General features: G+C 57.2%; 2 protein-coding genes across 2 annotated transcripts; one reads left to right on the top strand and one right to left on the bottom strand.

The window, feature by feature from the left end:
• Positions 1-326: 326 nt before the first annotated feature.
• TCTE1 (t-complex-associated-testis-expressed 1) lies at positions 327-7415 on the top strand. Its single transcript, XM_041773821.1, has 4 exons — positions 327-603; positions 1627-2195; positions 4217-4666; positions 7206-7415. Exons 1-4 carry the CDS (start codon positions 327-329, stop codon positions 7413-7415), a joined length of 1506 nt encoding a protein of 501 aa, XP_041629755.1.
• Positions 7416-8159: 744 nt separating this feature from the next.
• On the bottom strand, positions 8160-16262 carry TMEM151B (transmembrane protein 151B). The gene is given in 4 exon segments (XM_041759924.1): positions 8160-12220; positions 13454-13894; positions 16118-16217; positions 16219-16262. Coding segments are annotated over 4 exon segments (1698 nt in total). The 5' UTR covers positions 16248-16262; the 3' UTR covers positions 8160-11092.
• Between the last annotated feature and the right edge of the window lie 554 nt (positions 16263-16816).

Here is a 16816-nt window from a genome sequence, read left to right on the forward strand (position 1 = left end):
CTCCCACTCCTCTTATAAGTAACTGTCCTCTTCAGTTTGTAGAGGAGGCACATGAAACTAGAAGAGATTCAGTAACTTGCCCAAGGCCACACAGCTAACCAGTAGGATTTTTACCTGAATCTGCTCTACTCCAGAGATGGACCCTTAAGAACCACTCTGTGCTACCTCTCTTGCTAAATGCCCACTGAAACCCTCCAAAGTTAAGATCTCCACCCCTCCTCTCCCTCCAGGTTCCCATGGGCACCAAGAACCTGCCAGTCTGAGAGACTCCTCGTCACAAGGCCATCACCAAGGGGCTACCTGCCCCTAGGCTGCCAGTCCACAGCATGCAGGAAACCCTAGTGACACCAACACTGTCAGTCCTCAGCCGATCCTCTATCACCATGCAGGACAGGTCCTCCACCGCAGGCCAAGCTTCAAGCACAGGTCCCCAGCCCTCAAGACCCTCAGTCATCCCACCCCCCAGCAAGTCCAAGGGCTGGAAATCCGGGGCCAATGTACGTCGGATGCGCAGGATCATAGCTGAGGACCCTGAGTGGTCACTGGCCATCGTGCCCCTCCTCACAGAGCTCTGCATTCAGCACATTGTTGAGAACTTCCAGAGTGAGTCTGTCCTTGCCCTGGGCAGGAGGTTTCAAAAGGCCAGGAGTAGGGTAGGATGGGTGGGGACTGCCCATCCATCCTGCCCAGAGGCAAAACCTCAAAGGCTGGGTCTTGGGGCAGCCCCTGCCCTCCTGCACTGGGTCCTCATCCCCAGTAAACACTGCCCTTACCCTTTGGAACCAGAATGGTTTCTCCCACTGTCTCTACTTCCAGGGTCCACCAGATTCCCATCCACACTGTGCACTGCCTGTCTATGCCCTCTCCTCATCTTTCCCACTCTCTCCAGCAAAACCCAGCCCAAACCATATTTACCAAACACCTCCTCCAGAAAGCCCTCCCTGGTTGACCATCCTCCACTCTCTTGGAGCCTTCCACAGTGCATATAGGTTCTTGGTTTGTTCTGTACTTTGTGCTCTGTAAATGGTTATCCTTTTCAAAGATGAGTTCCCAGCCTCTCCTACTGGTTGGGGCTGTGAGGACAGGATCATCATTTATCTGCAGCACCTACCACCACCTGACCTACAATATATTCTCCTGACTTATTTACTATCTGCCTCCTCTCCTAAGAAGGAGTGGCTTCCACCATCTTCCTCACTCTTGTACCCTCAGCACTTAGTGTCTTGGAGCACAGTAGATGTTCAAATATATTTGTTCTGTTTTGTTTTGAAATTAATGAATCAAATCATTTGGGAATCTCTGGGCTCAGGATTATCTCCTACATCAGACTAAGTAATACCTGAGGGCTAGAACTGAGATTCTTGTTCAGACTGGGAGCTCCCTGGAACCAGACAGGAAGATGTCCACCTTCAGGCAGGGAACATCCCAATGCCAGGGGCTACATCTCTATCCTCAGACTAAGCATCCCTTAGAGTAAAGGCTGCCCGCCCCCTCTCAGGCTGGGGCTCCCTGAGGGCCGCGGAAGGTCTTCCATTTGCTTGGGTGCCCCCAGGCAGGACCAGCCCAGGGTACCACGTTGTGGTATCCCCACCGCTATGACTCTTGCTTTCCCTCCTGTTCTCAAAGACAACCCTATCCTGAAGCAGCTGCTTCCAGAGCACCAGCAGAAGGTCCTGAACCACTTGTCACCCGACCTGCCGCTGACCGTGACCGCCAACCTGATCGACGACGAGAACTACTGGCGCCGTTGCTGCATGCAGCGCTGGCCCGTGTGCCACGTGGCCAGGCACGGAGGCAGCTGGAAGCGCCTGTTCTTCGAGCGGCACCTGGAAAACCTGATAAAGCACTTCATCCCGAGCACCACAGACCCCGCGGTGATCCTCGACCTGCTGCCATTCTGCAAGAACTACGTGCGCAGTCTCCGCGTGGATCAGTTCCTTCCACCCGTGCAGCTCCCGCTCCAGCCATGGAACGGGGAGCTGTCCGACTCGGGCAGCGAGGCCGAGATGGAGCAGCCCACCGGGGACCACTACCAACTGCGGGACCTGGTAGCTGGCCTGAGCCACCTGGAGGAGCTGGACCTGGTGTATGGGGTCAAGGACTGCGGCATGAACTTCGAGTGGAACCTCTTCCTCTTCACCTATCAGGACTGCCACTCCCTGGCGGCTACTATCAAGGCATGCCACACCCTCAAGGTACCAGGCGGCGGGGCCTTCCTCTACGTCCTATTCTCCCCTCCTCTTCCTCCTCCTCCTCTCCTTCCTCCTGCTCCTCCATCCCCATCATCTCCCATTTCCTTCTCATTCACTGACCAAGTGAATGCACCCTGCACCAAGCTGGATTCTGGGGATGCAGGGTGGAACAAGGCACTGCTCTCCCAGTTCTCAAGCCACTTACTCACCCAAGGAACATCTGCACCCTGGGCCCTATCCTTGGTGCTGAAGATTCAACAATGAGCAAAATTAATACCATTTGTGGCCTCTGGAGCTAGCAGTCTGGTGGAATAAAAGGCACTCATCAGCAATCATGTAAATGTAAAATTACAACTAGGCTAGGAATGCTAGATTTAGCAAATAAAAATACAAGACATCCAGTTAAATTTGAAACTCAAATACTCGACAGATAATTTTTCAGTAAAGTATGTCCCACGTATTCTGATTGGAAGAGGGAAAGCCTGCCAAAGAGTCAGAGAAAGAGGAAACGGGGTGACATGGCCTCAAGTCACAGAGTGGAGGGAGGGGTGAATCTCAAGAAAAGGAGCAAGCAGCAATGGAGTGGGGTGATGCTGAGGACCCAATTTAGCAAACTCAGAGGTCACAGAGCCGGAACTGTCAGTGGAGTGCCAGGAACAGGGGCCAGATTGGAGTGGTTTATGGAGAGAGTGGGAAGTGAGGAAACAGGATGGCTGTGATCAGCTTATTCAAGAACTTGGCTGTGAAGGGGATGAAGGGGAAATCAGTAATATGAAGGGTTTAGGTTTTCTTAAAAAGATATTTGCATGCGTTTAAAACCAGCATAAAGTTCCATTGGACAGCAACAAAGCGATAAGTCCAGGAGAAAGGCATAGGTTCATTTACCAAGGAAGGTTCTTGAGAAGGCAGGGAGGGTGGAATTGAGAACTGAGGTGGGGCAGTTGGCTCTGGGCAGAGGAGAGAGGATGTGGTGGATAGCAGTGGGCTCGTGTTTGGTATTAGGAAAATGAAGGGTTCCCATTCAATGGCTAGGGAGGCAGGAGGAAACTGAAGTGCTGAAAGGAGGCTGTCAGGTGGCTCCCTGAAGTTTGAGAAGGCTGGAGAAGGTTGAAATCATTGTTATAGAGTAAGAGAGAATATGTTGTCTGGAGAAACAGGGCTAAATTGGCACACAGCATTGAGGGTCTGTCGGTGGTTCCAGAGATACCAACCAGAACTGTCATGTGACATTTTCCGTTACATCAATTGCTTGGGCACAGATAGGCAGAAAACAGAGTGGGGTTGATCCATGGTTGGAGCTTTGCCAGATAGGTACAAAGAAATGATGACAGACACAAGAGGCTCTAAGCTGGCTAAGGGAGACATAAAGAAAGCAGGGGAATGAAGAATGGGAAGAGGGTGGAGAGGCCCCGTGGAAGAGGGAGGAGTGGAAGGAGCTGGTTAGGAGAGGGTTAGGACTCCCATCTCCAGGATTCCCCATGCTAGTCCTACCCCATTCTTTTGTCTTTTCTCTCCATCCTTCCATTCCCCATCTCTCATCCTGCTTCTTTCCCTGGCCTCTCCATCCACGAGTTCCTCTCCTGGCCATCAAACAGGAGTTGGGGCATCAAATAGACCTGGATTTGAACCTACCTCTGGGGCTTGATCACTGTGTGACCCTGAGCAAATGACCTGTCCACCCTCAGCCTTCATTTTCTATCTGCAAAGTAGAAAGAACTCATTCTACCTGCCTGGGGGTTAGAGAGTCAGAGATAATTGTTATGATAACACTCTAGCAGCATGCCTACCGCATAGTAATTTGTCAGTAAATGGTAGGCATTCCTTCTACTGCCTGCCACCAGTTCCGCACTGCTCTGCCACCGGGGGAAGCCCTGCCCTGGCCAGGGCCAGTTGGATGGCCAACACCAGATAAGCAGAACCTCGGGCCTCCCTGTGGCCTGCTCCTCTACCTGCAGAAGGTAGCTGGGCAGGCAGGCAGATTCTCCCTGGCTGCCAGGTGCTGCATACTTTCTACCTGCCCACAGACCTTCAGGCTGACCCGAAGCAAGGTAGACGACGACAAGGCACGCATACTAATTCGCAGCCTCCTGGATCACCCAGCCCTTGAGGAGCTGGACCTGTCACACAACCTCATCGGGGACCGGGGCGCACGTGCTGCGGCCAAGCTGCTAAGCCACAGCCACCTCCGTGTGCTCACCCTGGCCAACAACCAGGTGCGTGCGCCTGGTGCCCAGTCACTGGCTCACGCCCTAGCACACAACACCAACCTCATTTCCCTCAACCTGCGCCTCAACTGCATTGAAGATGAGGGTGGCCAGGCACTTGCCCATGCCTTACAGACCAACAAGTGCCTCACAACCCTGCACCTCGGGGGCAATGAACTCTCTGAGCCCACCGCCACCCTCCTCTCCCAGGTGCTCACTGTCAACACTACGCTCACCAGCATCAACCTGTCCTGCAATCACATCGGACTGGTAAGCTGTACCTTCTGGGGCTCGCAGAGCCAAGAAGAGCCCCATAGCCTTGGGGGGTGAGTGTGGGAATCCAACTGCCTTGAGGAACTTCCAGGGTAATTGTTAAGACCACAGACTTTACCCAGTTCTATTCCCAGCTCTGCCATTTTGCACTTGGTTAAATTACTTAACGTTTTTGGGCCACCATGTCCTCATCTGTAAAATGGAGATAATAAGAGAATCTACTTCTACGTGTTGTTACTGGGAGGATTAAATGAGTTATACTTATAAAGCAGTTAACATTGGAGGCACTTGCTAGGACCTCAGGATCCCTAGCTATTACTATTATTCAGGGTTATAGCCTATGCCAGGCACTATTCCTTTATTCCTACAGTTATCTAGTAGAATGTGTATTCTTTTTTTTTTTTTTGAAGATTTTATTTTTAAGTAATCTTTACACCCAACATGGGGCTCAAACTTACAACCTCAAGATAAAATGTTCCATGTTCTATGGACTGAGCCAGCCAGGCACCTCTAATAAAATATGAACTCTTTTTTTTTTTAAGATTTATTTATTTATTTGAGAGAGAGAGAGATAGAGAGAAGAGGGATGAGGGAGGGGCAGAGAGAGAGGGAGAGAGAATCTCAAGCAGATTCCATGCTCAGTGTAGAGCTTGACATAGGGCTCAATCTCACAACCCTGAGATCATGACCTGAACCAAAACCAAGAGTGGGACACTTAACTGACTGAACCACCCAGGTGCCCCTAGAATGTGTATTCTTAACCCCACTTTACAGATGGAAAATTGAGTCTCAGAGGGTTTAGTGCATCACCTGAGAGCATCCAGTCAGTAGAGAATGTCAGTGCTATGATTCAAATGCAGGACTGGGTACCCCTGGGAGGCTCATTTGGTTAAGCGTCTGCCTTCAGCTCAGGTCATGATCCCAGGGTCCTGGGATCAAGCCCCACATCAGGCTCCCTGCTCAGTGGGGAACCTGCTTCTCCCTCTGCCTGCCATTCCCTCTGCTCATGTTCTCTCTCTATTTATTTATTTTAAATAAAATCTTTAAAAAAACAAACAAACCAGGGCTGGTTGAAAACCAGATTTGTTTATTTGGGGTACCTGGGAGGCTCAATCAGTCTACCTTTAGCTCTAGTCATGATCTCAGGGTCCTGGGATCAAGCCCAGCATCGGGGTTCCCTGCTCAGTGGGGAACCTGCTTCTTCCTCTCCCTCTGCCCCTCCCCCCCGTTGGTGCTCACACTCTCTCTCTCTCTCTCAAATAAATAAAATATTTTCAAAAATATTTATTTGAGGGAGAGAGAGAGAGAGAGAAATGCAACAAGGGACAGAGGGAGAGAGAGAATCTCAAGCAGACTCCCTGCTGAGTGTGGAGCCTGATGCAGGGCTGGATCTCTGGACCCCGAGATCATGACCTGAACAGAAAACAAGAGTTGGATGCTTAACCAACTGAGTCACCCAGATGCTCCACCTGGGTCCTTTCTGATAGACAATGTCTCTCATTTTCTTGAGCAAGTGACAAAACAAGAAATGCAATTTACATGAACACCTAGTGAACAGACGTATCAATATAGTATCATTGAAATGTACTTTCACTGCTTGTGACACATGCTAATGGTTTCCTTTATATTCTATTCTACTTCATTTTTTAAAAATGCATCTGTAACCCATTAAACTGACTTTGCACCACACTATTGGGTCACAACCATAGAACACAACCATTCTACCTCCCACATAAAAAATTGTTCACATCAGGTGTAGCCCACCCAACAAGGGGCTGGAGCTTGGAGCTATGAGGACTAGTGAGGGGGACCCTCCATGTGTTCCCTCCATGTTGGCACCCTGTACCAAACCTCCCCAGAGAACAGTCTTGCTCTCACACACACACCATCTCCCAACAGAGTGCTCTTGGCCACAAGTAACAGAAAACCGATCCAGGAAGTGGCCTAAACAAGAGGAATATTCAATACGTCCCATAATCAGAAGCCCCAGGGTAGAGGATCTTCGGAGGTGGTAAATTCACTGGCTCAGTGGTGCCATCTGCTCTGCCCACCCAGCCACTTGGCAGTGTCCTCCCAGGTGCTTCTCTCAGGTCCCAAGATGGCTACTGCATGTCACTTGGGGCCATGCTCAGAGACAGGAAAAGGGAGAGCACCCCTCTCTCTTGTTCTCTTTTCAGAGTGAGAACAACCTTCCCAGAAACCACTTCCTCCATACTTCCTCCTCAGATGTCATTAGCCAGATCTGTCTCATCTACCCATGGTAGAATCAGAGGAGTGGAGTTACCAACATTGTCACAGAACCATGTTTTTCAAATCATGAGGGTCAAAAATTCAGTCTAGTAGGTCTTGAGTACCATTTTTCTTATAGAATAGGATAGGAGAGGAGAGCATAGGACACATTAGCGTGCTGACCAAAAGGTTAATCGTTGTTTCGTGAAACTCTCATTCTAGTCACATCTTTATATAAATGTGTATGCGCATGTGCAATCCTAGGTAGTGATACAAAACGACCCCTTCTCTTGTACTCCTCTCCCAGGACGGTGGGAAGCAGCTCCTGGAAGGCATGTCAGACAACAAGACCCTCCTGGAGTTTGACTTGCGCCTGTCAGATGTAGCCCAGGAGAGCGAGTACCTCATTGGCCAGGCCCTCTGTGCCAACCGGGAAGCCGCCCGCCAGCGGGCCTTGAATCCCAGCCACTTCATGTCACCAATCACTGCCAAGGGCCCTGAGAACCCTGTAGGATAAGGTTGGGGAACAGGGCTGGGGCAGTGACAGGACCTGGGTCACTGTCCTAGCCCGATCTCTCATTTCATGTTCAATCATTCCTCCTATAGAATGTTACATGGGTCTAGAGGAAGGAGACAGGGAGAGACCATGGATATCCTTGCAGTGAGTGATCAAGTGTGATGCAGATAAGGATATGAGGTGGGGGAGGGGACTGGGATGGGGGAAAAAAGGGGTATGTACCCCTGGAATAGGATGTTACCTGAAATGACTGACTTCTTCCAGGATTAGGGAAGGCAGAGAAGACCAAAAGCCAGTCCCTGCCCAGACTCTCCCATGGAGGCCATCCATCTCCCTGACCCCCCTCCCCACCATGTTCCTCTCTACTGAACAGGTCCTGGACTTCTTGACCTTCAAAGATGTGCATGCATGCACACACAGGGACACACGCGCACCCGCGCGCACACACACACACACACACACACACACACACAAACACACGGTCTTTCTCTCCTCTGGTGACTGCAGAGCTTTGCCTGGCTCTTCCACCCTCACCCCTGCCGATGCTCCCTATTACTTGATGCTGCTAAAGTGATCCCGTTCTACAGGCCATTCCATCCCCTCATTCTTACCCGCCCCCCTCAACCTGGAAAGGGGAAAACAGAGGTGACAGGAGGGATTCAGACCCACTGCCCCCACCAGGGAACTTCTGCTGGGAGGAGGAGGAGGGCGTGGGGGAGGTGCCACACTGGGGAGGGAAGTCAGTGAGTCATCTGCAACTTTATTATCCACCAGTTTGATTTGTACAATCTTTGCGCTTGGAAATCCACGACAGAAAGGCCACAGTGTGATGCACCCAATTGACAGATACTGTCTTCTCCCCAGCCAGGCCCAGCCCACCCCACAAGCCCTTGTCCCCAGCACAAAAGGAGCCTTCCGGGTGCCCTCCATGAGTCCCTGTCCTTCTGCGGCTGCCCACAGGAGCCACATCAGCCCACAGGGCCACAAGAGGACCTGATAGATCCAGGCTGAGCCTTGTCCTCCATCCTCCTCCCACTGAGAGACCCAGAGCCTCCAGAACTGTGGTCTTTCCAAAGGATGGGTCATGGGGCTGCAGCCACAGCCTGGGGGTGCCTGCTTTTCAGGGACTCCTTCCAACAAGCAGCGCCGAGCAGAGCACCAAAGGGGGCTTGGGAGTGACTGCACTTGTGTGCCTGTCTGGGCAACCTAAAGTCTGTCTTGTGCCTGACACCCTCTGACAGTTCTGGAGTGCAAACGTGTAGATGTGAGGGTGTGTGTGAGTGTGTGTACATAGCCACAGCTGCTAGCAGAGGTTCTAATTAGAGAAACAAGAACATTCAGTGTAAAGTTTAATTTTAGAGATTAATTAATTTTCTGGTTTTTGTTTTCCCTGGCAATCAATAAAGCTACCAAGAAAATAGACCAAAGAATTGGTTTCTCTCTAAGTCTGTGCATGTGTGGAAGGTGAGGCCGTCTGTGTTAAGACCTAGGCAGACACAGTCAATACAGGCAAAAATAATAATAGCCCCCTCCCCCCCGCCCTGTCCCCTCCTCCTAGCTCAGGTTCTGTGTCAGGAATGGACCTGAGGGAGAAGGAGCGGAGTCCCTCCCTCCTTGGAGTCGTGAAGTGGCTGGGCTGCCTTCACACAAGGGCACGACATCCAGGTGCCAGCTGGCGAAGAACCGGGGCCTGCGGCCACAGCTCACCACCTGTACCTCACAGATGTCCATTCAAAAAGAGAGGTGCTCCAACTGCCAGGCCCCCAAGGAGCACAGACTCAGAGGCCAGGCAGGTTTCGTGCTGGCAGGCAGGTGGCCACCGCTGCCCAGGGAAACCTAGTGGGCAGCCATTCCCTCCAGCCCAAGCCACCCCTTCCCTGGCCTCCTCTGCCTTTCCCACTCTGCCATCGCCACAGGGAAAGTAAAGCTCAACACCAATGGGCCATGGGCCATGGTGTCCCCACAGTCTGTACCTCCTAAGCCCCCCAGGGAAGGGGGAAGGAAAGCCAGAGAAGATGTTGCATAGGTGGCAGTCATGCCCTTGGCAGGTGTAGTCCTGGCTAGGCTGAAGGAGGATGGGCGAGGAGGCTGAAGGAGGGGAAGGAGGAGCTCTGAAGGCTCAGGCAAAGTGAGGAGCATCAGGGGTGAGCGATGTTGGCGGCCCAAGGGTGATCCTCTCCAGCTTGAAATGTGAGCTCAATCCCTGGGCACTGAGTCTGCTGGGAAAACTTTAGCCAGGGGAGTTGAGAGGGCAGGGGGTTGGTTGTACACAGACATGCACACTGAAGCGCATCAGGGGGGGGAGTGGTCGGGGAGAAAAGGCGGTGTCAGAGCTTTACGAGAACAGGAGGTGGGGCCAGTGCCCTTGGGTGGTGGCAGGGTGCCCCTTTGAAGACCCTGGGATACACTGCAGGGCTTCAGCTCATGGGATAGGGGAGGACACCGGGGTCAGGCAAGATTTGGAGAATTCCTGCCTCAGACCCTGCCACTGGAATTGAGTATTTCTCCAGTTGGGGCTTGTGAGCACATTCTCAGCCCTGCAGAGGTAATGTGTGGGGACAACCGCTCTTCACGCCACCTCCCACAAGTCTGGGGAAGGCAAGAGTCGCCCCAGACAACCCCCCACCTTTGGAAGTCCTTTCTGTCTCCCTCTGCTGCCCTCTCCTCTTTTGACTCCCACCGGCCACCACGAGAGCTCCCCTTTGTCACCCGGGTCTGTCTCCCCCTCTTTCCACCCTATTCACCATGACCAGCTTTAATGAAGGTGCCCTGGGGAGTATCGCACCCCCCCCTCTGAAGGGTGAGCCCTCCCAGAGCCCGGGTTAGGTCGCTGCTGCCAGGAGGCTGCAGAGTTCAGAGACAGGATTGAGACACGTCCCCTCCACATTTTGCCTCCCTCCCCCCTGGGCAACTGCTCCTTGGGGCCAGAGAGCAAGAGGGAAGGGAGCAGAGTGACGGCTGTGGTGTGAGCACAGTCCCTCCAGGACCCACACTCCAGGGACCCAGCAAGATAAACAGCGGTGGAGGGAGGGGCAGAAAGGAAACCCCGATGTTTGGGGCCAGCGCCAAGAAGAGAATAGCAACATTTGCACGGTTTTGAGCTGGAGCATCGAGGCTGACATCTGGCCCCGGCCTCAGACCCACTGAATTAATTAGCTGGTTGGAAGCCAGCCCTGGTGTTCACCAAACCACCACCCCCTCAGTAGGGAGAGGCCCCGGTGGGGCCAGGCAGCGGTGGAAGGAAAGCTCCAATCTCCCTTCCCCGCGCCTCGAAACCTCCCCAGCTGCACAGCGAAGGCCTCGCCCTGGAGACGGGCCCCACGCGGTGCCACAGAACAGTCGCCACTAACAGTCAGAAGATCCACTGAAAGGCTGGACGGGAAATCTCGAGTGTGCGCGTAGGAAAGGGAGGCGCCCCCTAGAAACGCAGGGGCGGGGCGCGGTTCTCCGGAGCCGCCACTCCCCTTCCCAGCCCTCGCCGTCGCCGTCGCCGTCGCCGTCGCCGGTCTCTTTTTGTACAGGAAAGGCGGGTCCGGAGCCCACGGGGTCCGCCCCGCGCGCCCCCTCGCCGCCCGCTCCCCGCGCCGTGCCCAGCACAGCCTCAGTCAGCATCACCACTGCCCCCGCTCCCCGGAGGAGCACAGTCTGGCGGGGGCGGGAGGGAGGCCGGCGCGAGGTCACAGTGAGGTCTCTACGCAGGAGCCGTGGCGGTGCAGCGGCCGGTGGCTGTGGCCCAGGCACCCCTCTTGCCGGTGCACGATGAGCACCGGGAAGTAGAGGGCGTCGTGGTAGGGCGGCGGCGGCCCGGCCTCCTCCTCGTCGTCGTCCTCGTCGTCCCCCATGCTGGCCTGGCTCGACAGGCGCGTCTGCTCGGTGGGGCAGCTCGCCTCGTTGACGCTCCCGCTCCGGCTGCGCCACAGGCAGCTGCGCCGCGAGCCGTAGAGGCGGCCGAGCGAGAAGCGGCTGCCCCCGCAGCCCGGGCCGCCCCCGGGCCCCGGGCCGGCCCGCGGGCTGGCGCAAATGCTGAGCGCGCTGCGCGAGAAGATGGACGAGCTGCTGACGGCGCGCTGGCAGTGCTCGCAGCTGCGCCGGTAGGGGGCCGCGCCCGCCGCGCCCGGGCCGCCCACCCCGCCGTAGCGGCACGCCGGCCCGTAGCCGCCGCCCGCCGCCCCCGCGCAGCGCGCCCCCAGCCCCGCCAGGTCCATGAGCACCGCCTCCGAGTAGCTGGGCACCAGCTGCTGGTTGGAGCGGATGTGCCACTCGAGCTCCGTGCTGTCCACCGTGTTGACCCGCGGCAGGCGGTGCGTGAGCGGCGGCAGCAGCTCGTCGCTGGGGCTCAGGCCGCCGCCCGCGCTGCTCGCCGAGCCCGGGCCCTCCAGGCCGAAGAGCTTCTCCACGTGGTAGTGCGCGTAGGCCGTGCGGTACTCGGCCAGCACGCGCAGCGGCCACGACAGCGTGAGCAGCGCCGCGGCCCAGAAGGCCGACGAGCAGGCGTACCAGGGCGGCCGCGCCGGGTCCGGGAAGGCCACCATGAACTCGCGGAAGTCCACGTTCTTGAGGTGCATGCCCTCGCGCGCCTCCATGTAGTCGTCCAGGCCCTCGTTCTCGGCGAAGAAGCGCGCGCGCTGGCACAGGTAGGCGTTCTCGGCCTCCACGCTGGCGAAGCTGAAGCACTTGGTGAAGCGCAGGCGCGTGGCCGGCGCGCCCTCCAGCCCCACCAGCGCCTTGGACACGTCGCGGACGCCGCAGCGCGCGTAGTCGAACTCGGCCTCCGCCACGTGCGTGTTGACGCGCTCATGGTAGACCTGCGGCGCCGGGGAGGGCGGCGGGAGTCGCTTCTGCAGGCTCACCCTCGTCCGCCCCATCGCCGCGCTTGCAGCCCGCGCAAACCCTAAGAGCCTGCCTGCCCCGCCTCAGAGCCCGCTCGAGCCCAGCCGGGAAGGAGCGTAGCATCTGCCCCACAGAGCAAGGCGGCCGAGCGTCCGCATCAGGCCTGAGGACGGGCGGGAACTCGGACCTACCTACCGGGGCGCCTGCGCCTGCGGATTTCAGTCAAGCGCTGCTCCGCGGGGGGCGGTCAGGCGCTGGCCGCGAATCGGGCTTGCCCGACCTTTTCGCCCTGTCTCCGGTGCCCTCCGCTGCCCCTTCTTCCCTTTCACAGGTGTGTTCCCAGAGGGGCCGAGGAGCACCCTGTCGAGACCACCTTTGTCTCGCCTTTGTCCCCGGTCTGCCCATTCCCACCTTAGCTCTCTCCCAGCCCCCTACCTGATGCTCACAGGCCCCAGGCTTCGGCTCCCCCATCCGGCTCCCCCATCCCAATCCGGAGAAAATGTCCTCTTCTTCCAAGGCTCGAGTAACGCCTGAGCCTCCCGGGTCACGGGTCCTGGAAGTGCTCGTTGGCCCCCGCCCCCATCTCTCCGTGGGGCCTCCCATGCCTACCTCCATCCCTTTGCCAGAAGGCTCCCACCTTTGGGAGCCTTGAACTTGGGACCTGGGGCCCTGGGTTTGAATCTAGCACTACCACTGAGGAGCTGCAGACCTTGAGCACAAGTCATTGAGCTTAGGGTTCCTTACCTGTGAAAGAGGACCTGAAAGCAGCCGCCTCACTGAACAGGTGAGAGCATGCTGTGAGATAGTGCATGGGAAGCCATCTCCAGCCATTAAGCACTAAGCAGTATACACCACCCTGGAGCCACACTGCCTGGGTTCAAGTACACCACATACTGTTGGTTTGACTCTGGGCAGGGTACTTAACCTCTCAAGGCCTCAGTTTCCTCATCTGTAAAATGTGGATAGTAGTTACCTACCTCACAGGGTGGTTATGGGGTTAAAAGAAATGACCTGGCATTTATAATGTATGTAGGGCAGAGCCTGGCTGCGAGTGTTCCCTGTTATTATTATGGTTGTTATTGCCCTCCTGCTTCCATGTCCACAAGAGCTCAGTGTTGCCTGTGCTCCTCCCCCTGGGGACAGTCAGTGAGGGTCCCCGCGCCCCCCCTCCCATCTGGACTGACCTGTGCTCCCCTCCAGCCCCTCACCTGGGTGGTGGTGTAGGCGTCTCCATTGCGGTATCGGGTGACCTGGCGGGTGCGGCGGACATAGTGGTAGCTGATGGCCTTCCACCAGATACAGGGCGTGGCCTGCTGCATGCGGCCCACACGCTCCCGCACGCTGCTCACATCAACACGGTGCTGCAGCTCATGGCGGGCTTGGCAATGCCAACACTCCACCAGGTAGACGGCGTACAGCATGAGCAGGAAGGCCAGGGGGATGTAGACATAGCCGTTGGAGCAGGGGCTGTCGTGGTACATGAGGCTGTTGCCCTGGTAGGCGCTGCTGAAGGTGAGGCGGGTCACCGTGGTTACGTGGCACCAGGCCACAGCCCCCAGACAGCCGTACATGAGCAGCGAGAGCAGCAGGCACTTCCAGTGGGACTCACGGCAGAGGGACTTGGTGAAAGAGGGCTGGATGGGACGCTGCTGCTCGGACGGGCAGAGGAAGGTCCGAGATAAATGGGGAGTGAGATGGAGTGGCAGGACCCAGCACAGAGATGGATGGAGGGGTGAAAGCCAGCGGCAGAGATGACAGGCAGACAGGGATGTGAAGAGAAAAGGTAAGACCGAGATGGAAGCCGAGGACCAAAGACAAAGGCAGAAATGACCCAGAGTGAGCCATGGGGACAGGAAAAGAGAATAGAATGCCAGTACAGGGAAGTACACAGAGAGAGAGAGAGATACCCCAAAAGGCAGAGAGGAATCAGAGCCAGAGATGGAGGGAGGAGGCCCAGGTGGCAGAGAAGACACAGATGGATAGGATGGCACCCAGAGAAACAGAGTCCAAAGACAGACATAAAGATGGCCATGGAACAGAAGAAGGTGTGGATGGGGAGACAGGAAGGACAGGCGTCAGCGAAGGCAGGTCCCCAGCCAGGATTCCTTCTAGGTGTTCCAGGAAAGTGGGCAGGGACCCACTGACCTCACCTTCCCACCTAACAGGTGGGGCCCTCATCTCTTCCCGATTCTTTGAGCCTTGGGTTCTGGAGGAGCCAGTCCTCTTTGACCCATCCACCTCCCTGTCCCTCACAGACCATTAGTCTCATACCTCCTTTGGAGGGAGGGTGGGCCCAGAAAACCCCAAGCTCTGACACTTTCTCCACATATGGCCCTAGGCCCCCTGTAAGTCTCCTTCCTGGACCCTAACATCCTTTCCCTGTTCTAAAATGAGAGGGAAAGGACTGGTGTCTCTGAGTAGAACGCAGTCCAGGAGGAGATATCCAGAAGGGCAGAGGCAAGTGGCTGGGGAGTGGGGATGTGGGACCAGGGTAGGAGGGAAGGGAGGAAGATGTTTGCAGTCCAGTCATTTGTCAAAAGAAAATGATTCTTGGGGCTCTCTGGGGGCTGTTAAAGCACTCAGCCCATTCTTCCCCCCCCACCCCTGTCACCCCAATGACTTGTTTACATGTCTAGACTGAGTGCTCCTGAGGGGAGGGTCTCACTCTGTGTGTCTACCATGGTTCTGGCACCCTGAAGCCACTTAATAAATGAGAATTGAGCTGGATTTCTTGTGGTGGGCTGTGCTTTCTCACTCCTCCTCCCTGCGGGTAGCTTTAGGAACCCCCTTCCCCCAACACACACACACACACACACACACACACACACACACACACATACCCCCTCCTGCTGAGATTCTGATTTCCTCCAATTTCCCAGGCCTGACCTGGAGGCTAGCCAAGGAAAGGGAGAAAAGGGTGGAAAGGAAGGGCACAGTAACAGGCAGCAGCCCTGGGCCTGGTGTGAAATGAGAGGAAAGATCTGGAAGTGCAGATAGGTAGGTGGGCTAGGCAATAGCACACAGCCTGTCCAAACAAGATTAGGGTACATGTACCTTTCCAGGAGCCTTGGCCTTGGAGTGTGTGCAGATGTGCATTTTTGTGTGCCCCCCTGAGTGTGCACTTGTCCCTCTGAGAGCACATCTGAAAGGGTCTCTACCTGAAGGTCCGTCCCCGCCCATGTGCTTCTGCCCCTAGTGCAGTGTGTATGTGTGTGCAGGAGTGTGCATGGGCGATGGGGGGGAGGGGAGCAGTGCTCCTGGTGTCTTTCTCAAACCTTTGTTTCCAGGTTAAGAGCACTGGAGAGTAGGGCCCCTAAATGGGGATATGCTTATTTCCAACACTCCGAAAGCCTCCTGGGCTCAGCCCCCCCACCCCACCCCACCCCCCGGGGATTGGGGGAGAGAGGTAGCTCACACACTCCCCGGGACCCCGGGGGCGAGGAATCGCCTCTGTATACATCTGACCTTCTGAGGACCACAGCTCAGGTGCCACCACCACTTCCCCACGGTACCCTCCTGCCTCTGTAGCACCTATACGTCGCCCTTCCCGGCCTTCAGGATAGCATCCCCTCCGCGAGCCAGGATTCCTGCCACCGTCCCCACCCGATCCGCCCGGGGTCCGCGAGGCTCCGCCCCCAGGCCCCTCCCCCTGCCCGGGACCCCCGAGCCCCGCCCCCGGCGCAGCCCCTTCCCCGCCACCGCGGACAGCTCCGGCCGCCGGTGGGGGCATCGGCGCGGGACTGCGGCTGCGGCGGCCGGCTCGGGGTGCGGGGCGCCGGCCGCGCTGCGGCGGAACCCGCGGGGGCCGCGCGGCGGGGGATGGGGGGCCAGGCTGCGGCCGCGCCCGGGCAAGGGGCGCCGCCTGTTCTCACCTCCTCTCGGGCGGGGCCCTCGTCCGCCGCTGCCGCCGCCGCCGCCGTGGGCTCTTCCGGGACCCCGGGGCCGCCACCGCCGCCGCCGCCGCCGGCCGCTCTCTCCCGCGGCCGAGCCAGGGGGGGACATGGCGTAGAGGGGGTGCGTCGAGCTCAGGGCTTCCCGGGGGGCTGCCGGGGGCCGAGGGCATCCTGCGCCGGCCCTGGGGAGGGGGCGGGAGGGGGCGGGGCCCTCGCTGCTCCCCACCCCCCGCCGGGGGGGAGGGGGCCTGGAAAGGGCACCGGGGGTAGGGGGCTCGGGGCTGGGGGTGGGGAGGCGGGCTAGGGGGCCGGGCCGGGGGGGCCGGGGCCGGGGGCGGGTGTCACCTTGAGGCCCTCGCGGCGCCGCTCCGCCTCCCGCCCGCTCCCGCCGCCGCCTTTTGTCTGAGCCGAGCTGGAGCCAGCGCGCCCCCCCTCTTCCTCCCAGCGCTGGAGCCCCGCCCCCGGCCCCCCAAACTCCGCCTTCCCCAAGCCTACCTAATAGCCACCCCCCAAAGAGGAGAAGCAACAGGGGCTCCCCGCACCCCTTCCCCACTCCCAGCCCTGCTCACCGCACCACCACCCCCCATCCTGGGAAGATCCGTGCCGCAACTCCTCTCAGTCCCTACTCCGCGGAGGGGGCGCCAGCGGCTCAGCCAACATCCCTCCCCATCCTCGGTT

The sequence above is a fragment of the Vulpes lagopus genome, chromosome 1, assembly GCF_018345385.1.
Source record: "Vulpes lagopus strain Blue_001 chromosome 1, ASM1834538v1, whole genome shotgun sequence".
Classification (NCBI taxonomy): domain Eukaryota; kingdom Metazoa; phylum Chordata; class Mammalia; order Carnivora; family Canidae; genus Vulpes; species Vulpes lagopus.